This window comes from Lynx canadensis, chromosome A3 (genome assembly GCF_007474595.2).
Source record: "Lynx canadensis isolate LIC74 chromosome A3, mLynCan4.pri.v2, whole genome shotgun sequence".
In the NCBI taxonomy this organism is placed as follows: domain Eukaryota; kingdom Metazoa; phylum Chordata; class Mammalia; order Carnivora; family Felidae; genus Lynx; species Lynx canadensis.
In genome coordinates this window covers 124339779-124351883 of record NC_044305.1, presented here as the reverse complement: position 1 = coordinate 124351883, position 12105 = coordinate 124339779, and the positions used below count along the sequence as shown (strand labels likewise).

Here is a 12105-nt window from a genome sequence, read left to right as displayed (position 1 = left end):
AGATCAGGCTGAAACACTGTTCAAACCTGGATTATTTTGCTTTCTAAAGACCAAAGAAAACAAGTAGCAGGGAACAAAACAGAAGCCTTTTTCAACTATTTCTTTTTATTCACCCACAGTGTAAATAATGCCTAAGTAGCCACTGCAGTGAAGGTGTAGGGGTTTTTTTGTTGTCGTTGTTGTTGTTTAAAAAATTATTCCTTCTTTCAAACCTTTCTTAGGGACCAGAATTTTACCTTATACACTAGACTAACAAGTGTACTTTGGCAATACTTATGCTTAAGCACCTTAACTCACCCTTAAATCAGTCCTCTGAAAATGACAAACTCTTTGGAAAACGCTGTTCTGGAGAAGGGAAGGGTTAGCTAGCTGCAGGGTGCCCTCTTGTGGCCCAGAGGAGTGACTGGACTCTTTTTCTGCATCTGAAGAGCACAGCATTGGATGGAGTGAGTCTCATGAAGGTCGCTAATCTACCAAAGTAAAATAATCTCCGGGAGCAAGCAGTTAATTACACATCTCATGTCTGTTCACTGTTATGTTCTATTACCAAAGTCCACACTATGTTAGTACTACAGAACATGACAAAATAAAGATGTGACCACAAGGGTTTTCATAATCAATTAGTTTTCTAAATAGTCTTTAGGTATATGGAAAACTCAAGCATTTTTTATTCCTTAATTTATGTGATGGTGTAGTTAAATGGGATGCCCCAACAAAAATCACATATTAACAGGACTGATAAAATCTATTAAATTCAGAGTGCTGTGTGCCACTTATTCAAAGCTAACAATCTACAGAAAAGATTAATATAAAACAAATTGTAACAAGTAATAAAGTACGTATAAAGATCTAGGAGAAGTCAGAAGAGGAAGTAATTAATTTTACTGCAGATAGCAATGGGACAACAGATAAGAATCTTTCTCAGTACAGTCTTGTAGAGGATTAGAAGTTTATTAAGCAGTGAACAAGGAGAGATTTTTGGAAGAGAGAATAGTGAACAATCAAGTGTGGCTAAAGCAAACGTCATACATATATAAAACAGCAGGACAAGGATCAAGAAAGGCTCTTTTCTAAGCAAAGTAATTATGGTTCATTATCAAAATATAAAACATTATCTAAACCAAGTCAATCAAATCAATTAGATACAATCTCACTAAAAATTACTACTAGAGGTTAAAAAAAAAAAAAAGGTGAAAATCACCACAACTACAGAATTGTATCATCTGAGATTTAAAAAACCCACATCATGTGGAAGATATAAACACTATTTTCAAGAATATTTATGGTTTAAAAAAAGTCTTAAGGGCTCAAATAAAGTGAGGTATATACATTCTTAGTATTCGTAAGTATTTACCTCTCCCATTCCCCGAGATTCTAATGCAAGAGCTTGAAAATCATGATTCATTTCATCCACAGATCAAACCTGTTGAACAAAAACAAAAATCAGTAGAAAGAAAAATTTAAATAGACTGTATCAAGTATTTTTATATTATATTGCTGCTATTACTGCAATTAGCATGAGCAGAGATAGACAAAAACCGATTTCTCTATGAAGATAGATTTCCCTAAATAGAGCACATAACAGCAATCTACATTAAAATTAAAACCCTGGGGTCAAAGGTTCGTGGGTTATTCTGTGTGCCAAGAAAAACCACTAATGGCTGAGCAAAATAGAAGGTAACAAACAAAGGAAGCAAGCTCAAATACTAAAGTATAGTTAGCCTGTTTTTTGTTGTTCCAATTATAACATTACTATTTTACATTACTTTAGTTAATATTTTTCAAAATTTCTCAACACTTCCTTATTTGTAGATCTTCTACCACTGATTTAAAACTTTCCCTCAAAATATGTAAGTGATGATCCAGTTCAATCTCAAAGAAACACATAAATTAATCAGCTGTGAGAGCGATTAAATATTGAAATTTCCTTAAGAGTAACTCCTTTCACTTCGCCTTCTACTAAAACTAAAGTGTATGTTTCTTATCTTTTCATTTCTAACATTTTAAATTATCATTCATGCGACAATGTGTTGAGTCAGAAGGTCCTTTGCCTTCGAATGTTAAGTACTGCTGGAGAACACCATTCAACACTGAAGCCACTACAAATTCACAGCCTTCAGCTCTTAGGCCTTGCAATACAATCCTATTAATTTCCCCAATAGGTTCTCTCTCTTTAAGACTCCATAGTATTGGACATTACAAAGCACCCCTCCCTTGCTGTAATAATGTTCTCCGTTGCCACTTTCTCTCTCTCATCATTTTTCCTTCTACTTTCCAACGTGTCCAGTTGCTTTTTCTCAGCCTTCACAGATCCCCTTGTCTCTTCAACTCTAGTGTTCCTTTAGTCCTCTATCCAAGGTAGTGTCCTCTCTACCCCTTATCCTGAGCAATCTCATCCACTCTCATCGCTTTGAAAACTATATATATGCTTAGGACTCTCACTCAAACATTTGTATTTATAAGCCAAATTTCTCTCTTAAAAATGTCCAAATATCTCCTTCCCATTCCCTGGGCAAAATTCCAACTTTATTCTTCTTCCCCATTTACAGCTTAATTCTTTCCTTTCTTACACCAATATCCAATCACTAATGTCAACCTCCTACCTCACTTAAATCTAACCATTTTCCAGCTGTTTGGTTGTTTACACTACCACCATCTCTTACCTAAAATGACTGTAATTCTGTCTTCCCATCATACACTCTAATCTCCAAATGTAATCAGTTATCTTTCTGAACTGTACTTTGTCCATGTGATTCCTACATCTTAATCCTTGACTTAAAGATAAAGCTCAAACTCCTTAAGGTGGTTTACAAGGAAATAGAATTAGATTCAAATTATAGTCTGGCAGCTTAGTAAGTAGCTCTATAACTCTGAACAAGTACCCTAAACTGTTTTCTCTCAATTTCTTCATGGGATGGTAACTGGAGCATCTGCCACATGGCTTACTGTGATTTAGAGAACAGGGTACGTAAGTATTCAAAACTTAGCTAATAAAAGGGCACCTGGCTGGTTCAGTTGGTAAAGTATGCAATTTTTTGTTAAATATTTTTCTTTATTTTGAGAGAGCACAAGTGGGGGAGGGGCAGAGAGAGGGGGATAATCTGAAGTGGCCTCTACTCTGACAGCAGCTACCCCAATGTGGGGCTTGAACTCATGAATCACAAGATCATGATCTGAGGTGAAGTCAGATGCTCAACCGACTGAGTTACCCAGGTGCCCTGAGCATGCAACTCTTGATCTCAGGGTTGTAAGTTTGAGCCCCACACTGAGTGTAGACCTTACTTAAAAATAAAATCTTTAAAAAAGTCAGCTATTAAAAAAGCTCTTCAATCTTTTCATCAAATGATACTTGAAAAGTAAGATATCCATATGCAAAAAAGTGAACCTCAACACATACCTTACACTTTAATAAAAAAACTAATGGATCATACAGCTAAATGCAGTATCTATTATTATAAGACTTCTAGAAAAACAGAACAGCTATGTGACCTAGTGTTTATGAGGTAAGATCAACATCAAAAGCAGAGTCCATAAAAGAAAAACCAATGTGTAAAAAATCTGACTTCGTCCATAAAACAGGCTGAACAAAAGACACTGATAATAATGAAAAGACCACAGACTAGGAGAAAAATATTTGGAAATCACAGATCCAATACAGGACTTGTATCCAAATATATTAAAAAACTCTAACAAAATAACAAAAGAACAAACAACCCAATCTAAAAATGAGCAACAAATCTGAACAGATACTATTATCAAAAAACTATATGGATAGCAAATAAGCTATTTCTCTTAACCTGTTAGAAAAGCTGGATTCATTAACAGTTCTCACAAAGTGAACAGGTCGTTTCACCCTTTCATTAACTTAGGAACCTTTTACTAGATATCTTCAATGTGTTGGATTTTGTTGAGGAAAAAATGAGTTAAAATACAGTCACTGTTCTCAAAGAGTTTAAATGAGTCACAGGCACTTCCTGGTAATTAGAGGTATAGCTCTTATTAACCTAAACACTCTGGCAGATAACTACAAACTCTGGGCAAATACAAAACAATTTGAAGGCAATGGAAACCAAAAACCCAAACTGGAACATCATCTACACTTAAAAGAAAAGACTGGCAAAGAGTGAGTTTTTTAAATGGCCTTTTCTCCTGAGAACAGGCCTGGGGTTGGAGGTGGGCACCAAAATTCCTACAGAGAATCTAGTCTTAAAAGCTTGAAGAACCAAAGAACAGTTTGGAGCAACCAGAGATGCTGGAAACTGAAGATGGAAGTCTCAGAAAAGAGAGAACCAAATTCCGTATATAAATTCTACTCAGATTTTTAGACAATCCCTGAACTATACATCTGTGGAGCAGACTTTGAGCAGCCTGATTAAGGCTACAGACTTATGTCTGTAATGTCTGCTACAGACTACCACAGAAGTCACAGGAATTTGGAGTTTGAGCCCCATTAAACAAAAACAAAAAACTTTCTCAACAGGAACATAACAGAACCGAGAGTACTTTCAATGTATCAATCATAAAGTCTGGAACACAATCTAAAAGTACTAGACATGTACAAACAGGAAAATGAGACCTAGACTAAAGGGAAAAATCAATTAATAAAGACCAAGCCCAAGCTAACCCAACGGTTAGAATTAGCAAGGATCTTAAAGCAACTATTTTAACTGTACACAAACATGAAAGAAAAAATATGCTAACAAATTAAAAAATACAAAATTACAACAAAGAAAGCAAACTACAGAAATAACCAAATGGAAATTCTATAACTAAAAAATATCTTTAGGGGTGCCTGGGTGGCTCAGTTGGTTAAGCATCTGACTTCAGCTCAGGTCGTGACCTCATGGTTCAGGAGTTTGAGCCCCGCCGTCAGGCTCTGTGGTGACAGATCAGAGCCTGGACCCTGCTTCAGATTCTGTGTCTCACTCTCTTCCCCTCCCCCACTCATGCTCTGTCTCTGTTTCTCTCTCTCAAAAAATGAACATTTAAAAATATATATATTTAAAATTTTCACTGGATGCATCTAGTAACAGATTGGAGATAAAAGGTCAGTGAATTTAAAGATAGATCAACCGAGATTTCCAATCTAGAGAGAGGGGAAAAAAAATAATAAAGGAGAAAATGAGGTGGGAAAATTACTTGCAGAAACAACGGCCAGAAAGAAATTCTTTCAAGTTTGATGAAAGCAAAATTCATGGATTTAAGATATTCAGTGAACCCAAGGCAAAACGAGAAAAAAGAAAATAAAACCCATACCCATAATAAAAATCAAAGAGAAAATCCTGAAAACAGCTAGAAGAAAAAGGTTACCTAAAGGGGAAAAGATAATATGAGTGCCCACTGATTTTGCACTTCAAACAATGGGGACCAGAATACAAAGGAAGAGGCTGTAAAGTGCTGAAACAAGAAATAAAAATGCCAACTTAGAAGTTTTTACCTGGTAGAAATATGCTTTGGCTTAAAAAAATAAAAAAAAGATATTTTTAGATAAAAACATTTGTTAGAACAGACTTCCACCTCAAGAAATACTTAAAAAATTTTTTTCAAGCTAAAGGGAAATAACAGATGGAAACTCAGATCTTCAAGGAATGAAGGGCACCAGAAATGGTAAGTATGTGCTTAAGTATAAAGGACTGTTTTTTCCTCTTAATTTCTCTCAAATTCATATGCCCATTTAAAGTAAAAATGTCAACATTATAGGTTTTATTACATATGTAGATGAACCAATTTACCTGCACCTATAAGAACTCTAGCCCTATCAAGACACTGATTTTTTTTTTTAAGTTTATTTATTTTGAGAGAGTGAATGAGTCGGGGAAGGACACAGAGAGGAGGAGAGAGAATCCCAAGCAGGCTGTGCTGTGCACTGGTGCAGTGATGCAGGGCTCGAACCCACAAACTGCAAGATGATGACCTGAGCCAAACCCGACTGAGCCACCCAGTTGCCCCCATGGCTCTTGGTTTTAAAGCAAACTCACTGAGATCAAAATATTGTTTTACACACAACATATATACATAGACATATAAAATTCTGTAGCCATATATATAATACGGATGTTACATATACTTATATACATTTTGCACATGTATATAATTACCAAGACAAATAAAGGAATCTTGGTCCAAATGTGTTCCACACTTCTCATTCACACAAAGTTCTCCATCTTAACACAAAACAATTTGTTCTAATGTCTAGTATAGTCTGCTTAAATCATCTTTGATTTCTAAATGTTTCTTTAAAATTCCCTAAATTTAGATATAGTCAATTTCATTATTCTATAAATATTTCATAGGATTTCACATATTGCTCTAAATATGTCCTTTATATTCTTTTTCTTAGATTCACATGTGATCCTTCTCTTAAACCTTGTATTTTATATTGTATCTTCTAGATCTCTCATTCCATTACAGCTTCAACTTCTTCCAAGCATTAACTGTTTCCCAAGTCTAATGGCCAATCATCTGGAAGCTACGAATATTGCCAACATGTTATTAGGAATCATATTTTCAATCATCTAAAGTGGCTTCCTAATATTATGCTGCTAAGTTTTTAAGTATGCTTCAAATTTAAATCAATATATGCTTTACAAGCTTAACAATATGTGCCTTTTAAATCAACTTATACATTAAATGCATTAAACGATATTAAGCGCTGAAGGGCTCAACGTACAAAGATCATACCAACCGCAGTCATTAAAACACTTCCAGGGGTGCCTGGGTGGCTCAGTTGGTTAAGCATCCGACTCCGGCTCAGGTCATGATCTCACAGTTTGAGTTTGAGCCCCGCGTTGGGCTCTGTGCTGGCAGCTCAGAACCTGGAGCCTGCTTTGGATTCCGTGTCTCCCTCTCTCTCTGCCCCTCCCCCACTGCGTGCGCGCTCTCTCTCCCAAAAAAAATAAAATGTAAAAAAAAAAAATTTTTTTTTAAACACTCTTCCATGGAACATCTTATTTATCTGTATCCTCTGAAAACACACTGTCCTTATTAAAGTAATTATTCCATTAGGGCCAAAACCTTAAAATTCTTTTTAGGATATGGAAATGGCCTTAAAGTTTATTCTTTCTTATTCTGCTTTCCTAAAGAAAGCACAATCGACACATCTTATATCAGACAATATGGTACAATAGAAATAGTATGTGATTAGGTACAGAATGTGAGTTCACATTTTGACTTTTGCAAGTTGTCTAACCTCTAAGCCTTAGCTTACTTAATCTATTGTGAAGATCAAATGAGATAATGTATCCAAAAATGTTTTGTAAACTATTAATAAAAAGTACTCAACAAATATCCATTACCAGCACCACAACAGACTACTCTAGAAAGAAACAATACTTTCTGAGGCTCTTGTGGAACTCAATGTTTAGGTCTCTTGTGGCTGCCTTTGTTAGCATTTCCTGCCTTGCTGTCAGTTTAAGTATTACTTGACTTGAGGGGCACCTGGGTGGCCTCAGTTGGTTAAGCATCTGAGTTAGGCTCAGGTCATGATCCGCATCAGGCTCTGTGCCGACAGCACGACAACGTGGAGCCTGGAGCCTGCTTCAGATTCTGTATCTCCCTCTCTCTCTGACTCTCCCCTGCTCATGCTCTGTCGCTCTGTCTTTCAAAAATAAATAACCTTTAAAAAAGTTGAAATAACTAAATAAATACCACTTGACTTGAACATAGTGGTGCTATTTCCGACCTTTTTAATTAGGTTGCTTTTAATTTGCAGTGATCCGTAGCCTCAGATATCCAGGTATGGTAGACTAACAACAGTAAAAACATGCTTTAAGAAGGAAACTACCTGTAACACACACGCACAAAAACGTATTCTAAAAAGTTTCAATGAGCTCCTGGGTGGCTCAGTCTGTTAAGCATCCGACTTCGATTCAGGTCATGATGTCACAGTTTGTGAGTTGAAGTCACATATGGGTCTCTGTACTGACAGCTCGGAACCTGGAGCCTGCTTCAGATTGTCACCCTCTCCCTTTGCCCTTCCCTACTCGCACTGTCTCTGTGTCAAAAATGAATAAACATTAAAAAAATTTTAATTAAAAAAAGTTACAATCCTTTTTTAGGAAAGCAATTTAACATCATACACACAGATTCATAGCTTTTTAAAAATTTTTTTAAAACTTATTTTTGAGAGACAGAGCACAAGCAGGGGAGGGGCAGAGAGAGAGGAAGACACAGAATCCAAAGCAGGCTCCAGGTTCTGAGCTGTCAGCAAAGAGCCCAATGTTGGGCTCCAACCCATGAGTCATGAGATCATGACCTGAGCTGAATTTGATCCGCTCAACCGAGCCACCTAGGTGTCCGAGATTCATATCTCTTGAACCAGTTTCCCCAACTTTGGGAATCAATCCTAAGAATAAATATATAAAAGCTATGTATAAACATGCTTGCAGTATTGTTGCTTGCAGATTACTGACTTCCAAAATTATAAACTGCGTAATTGCCCTACAATAGTTAAGTAACACATCTATAAAATGAAATAACACATAAGTATTAAAAATATTTGAGTTTGCAATTAAGAAAATGCTTAGACAGGGGCGCCTGGGTGGCTCAGTCAGTTGAGCGTCTGTCTGACTTTGGCTCAAGTCATGATCTCGCAGTCAGTGAGCTCTAGGCCCACGTCAGGCTGTATGCTGACAGCTCTGAGCCTGGAGCCTGCTTCGGATTCTGTGTTTCCCCCTCTCTCTGCCCCTCTCTCTCAAAAATAAACATTAAAAAAAACTTTTTTAATGAAAAAAGACTGAAAGGAAATCACCTAAAATTCATACCATCCTTAAGTGATCAGAATACACCATTTTCCCCATCTATTTATTTAATTACCTTTCTACAATATATCTGTATAATCTATGAATAAAAGGGGAGATTTTTATTAAGAAAAATAAAAGGAACATAGAAGCAATGTTCTCAAGACTAAAGCACTGAAGCTTTACTGAAGCCCTTCTTTGCTTACTTCCAGGCTTTATTTGTCGTCCAAATAGATGAGGTCATAAGTTAAAGAACCTCCAGATAAATGTGAGAAGTCTCTTGGATCCATTCTTACTTTTGTGGTGAATTATGCCCCAGTGCAGAGGTCAATAAATTTTTTTAGTAAAAAGCCAGATGGTAAACATTTTACGCTTTGCAGGTCATGTGGTCTCTGTTCTCAAATATGCCTTTGTAGCACAAAAAGCAGCCATAGATGATATCAAAGTAAATAAGCATGAATGTGTCCTAATAAAACTTTATTTATGAACAGTGAAACCTGAATTTCAAGTATTTGTGTTATATTATTCTTTTAATTTTTCTCCAACCATTTACAAATCTAAATACCAATCCTGGAGAGTGAGCCAAACAAACATAGGTAGTGGGCTAGATCTGGAGTGTAGGCCAGTTTGCCGACCTCTGCTCTAGTGGATTTACTTTCTTGACTGCTCCACAAAAAAATCAAATGCAGATAATTCACTCTAAAATATGAGCAAGCCAAAAGTTAAGCATTAGAGCTTTGCCTTCAACCTTTTCATTCATACTATTCCCCAGGCATATTTTGTTCTTAAAATGAATGGTATTTCAGGTTACATTTAAATGAAGGGGATTAGATAGGGGAAGAGGAAAAGCCTTTAAAAAAAAAAAAAACAAAAAAAAAAAATCAAACTCAGCTTTTCAGTTTAGGGTGTTACCATTTATCTCAATCATGAAGAGAGGAGAAAGTGGGCAAAACAACAGAACAGAAACACTGTTAAATTCTCAAACCAATAATCTCCATTTTAATAATAATAAAGTTGAGGGGGCAGGGGTCACATATATACCAGTAAGTGGGACTCCAAAATTTTTGCAAAATGCCAATCTACTATGTCCTACACAGTTACAAATGCTGATACCATCTGGTGGCAAGGGAAAAGAATTTGGACATAAATTTAACAATTTTATCCAGAACGGTTAGATCATAGGAGAAAAAAACAGTATTTTCTTCTAACAAGCAACAGAGTATCTAGCATGCATTTACAGAATATTGAATTGACTATGTTAACTTGAAGAAAGTGCATCCAAGAGTTATGGTACACAGTACTGCTTGGGGTTCTTCAAATTTTGTTTGCATTATTAAGCCATGAAACTCTCCCAAAACTGTTTCCTTTAATAAACAACTGGAATCGGCTCATATAGAAGATACATAATAGAAACTTCTCTATGGCCAAGACGTTGCGAAATACTGAGGTAAGTGTGAACTAAAGTTTTTGAGGTTCTTTTGTTTCCTAACAAAAGGAAACAACAGTGTCATCAAATTCTAAAATTTAACAGCATTAGGAGGACCTGAGTAGCTCAGTTGGTTAAGGGTCTGACTCTTGATTTTGGTTCAGGTCATGATCTCATGGCTCATGAGCCCAGCACTGGGCTGGCACTGTCAGTGAGGAACCTGGGATTCTCACATTCTCCCTCTCTCTCTGTCCCTCCCCCAATGCGTGCACACGTATGCGAGCTCTCAAAATAAACTTAAACAAACAAAATTAACAGCATTAACCAACTTTTTGTAGGCAACGTTATTGCTAATTACATGAGAAAAACAGATAAAGAACCTCAATATACTGGTTAAGTTCTAAGTTTTTATATTTACTAACACATAACTCAAAAGTTTAACAACTTTGTGTAAAGAACCAAGAATATGCATTGATACGTACATTTATGTCATTAAGAATATTAATTTTTCAGGGTGCCTGGGTGGCTCAGTCAGTTAAGTGTCTGACTTAAGCTCAGGTCACGATCTCACAGTTCACAGGATCGAGCCCTACATTGGGCTCTGTGCTGACAGCTCAGAGCCTGGAGCCTGCTTTGGATTCTGTGTGTGTGTCTCTCTCTCTGCCCCTTCCCCACTTGTGCTCTCTCTCAAAAATAAACATTAAAAAAATATATACTAATTTTTCTCAGACATCTGATCCAATTCCTCACCATATGCCTACTATAAAAAATAAGTTGGAGGGGCGCCTGGGTGGCGCAGTCGGTTAAGCGTCTGACTTCAGCCAGGTCACGATCTCGCGGTCCGTGAGTTCGAGCCCCGCGTCAGGCTCTGGGCTGATGGCTCAGAGCCTGGAGCCTGTTTCCGATTCTGTGTCTCCCTCTCTCTCTGCCCCTCCCCCATTCATGCTCTGTCTCTCTCTGTCCCAAAAATAAATAAACGTTGAAAAAAAAAAAATTAAAAAAAAAAAATAAGTTGGAGGGAAAACCATTTAGAGCCACAATAAATGGTACTAAAGCACTTTCTACTATGATATGACACTAATTCATAGTATCATAATTAGTTCTATTTAAAGGCCATAGTAGAAATTAAGCTCTGGGGTCTAAGGGACCAGGAACTGTGTCTTAGCTGTCTGAATGCTCAATATATATTGAATGAAAAAGATTTTGTATTGTATGAAATATAAATTCAAATCACGAAATCAACTAATATCTGGATAGTAACTGTATATAAATGCCTTCATACATATTAATACATAATGCTAATTTTAATGGAGAGACAGAGAACAAGAACTTCCTCAGATTTTCTATACCACTGAAGACATTCAACATAAAATAACTGATAGCAACTTCCCACTGGCACTACTTTTCCATATTAGTCCTATAACACCTGATGGCTATTGTGATCTTGTGCACCAATTACAAAAAAAAAAAAAAAAAAAAAAAAAACCAACCTGAAAACCAAATTAAATATAAGCCAATATAAAAAGTAACTTAGGCTGTTGATGAAATATTCTTGGTAGTCATCCTCCTTGGATAGTTTGGTTTTTTTTTTTCCTTTTCCTCCTTGGATAGTTTTTAATGAACATAATCAATGAACATTAGTGGTATCTACTGCAAACACACAGGAGCTAAAGTCCTTAAGAATATCTTCATTTTGGGGCACCTGTGTGGTTGAGTGTCTGACTTCAGTTCAGGTCATGCATGATCTTGCAGTTCCTAAGTTCCAGCTCCACATTGGGCTTGCTGCTGTCAGCTCAGAGCCCACTTTCCAATCCTCTCTTCCCCCTCTCTATACCCTTCCCAATGCTAGATCATGACCTGAGCCAAAATCAAGAGTTGGATGTTTAACCAACTGAGCCACCCAAGCACTCCAGTAATGGCTTTTCTTATCCATGACAAAGG

General features: G+C 36.6%; 1 protein-coding gene across 6 annotated transcripts in view; it reads right to left on the bottom strand.

The window, feature by feature from the left end:
* PUM2 (pumilio RNA binding family member 2) overlaps positions 1–12105 on the bottom strand; it is a 100962-nt gene that overhangs the window by 76880 nt on the left and 11977 nt on the right. For 5 of the 6 annotated variants that reach the window (XM_030311582.2, XM_030311580.1, XM_030311584.1 and 2 more), the window contains exon 2: positions 1355–1423. In XM_030311582.2, the coding sequence (XP_030167442.1) occupies positions 1355–1405 (51 nt within the window). In that variant the 5' untranslated portion in view covers positions 1406–1423. Of the gene's footprint in view, positions 1–297; positions 423–1354; positions 1424–12105 lie in introns of those variants that run through there. The other variant, XM_030311583.1, reaches the window with a different exon arrangement.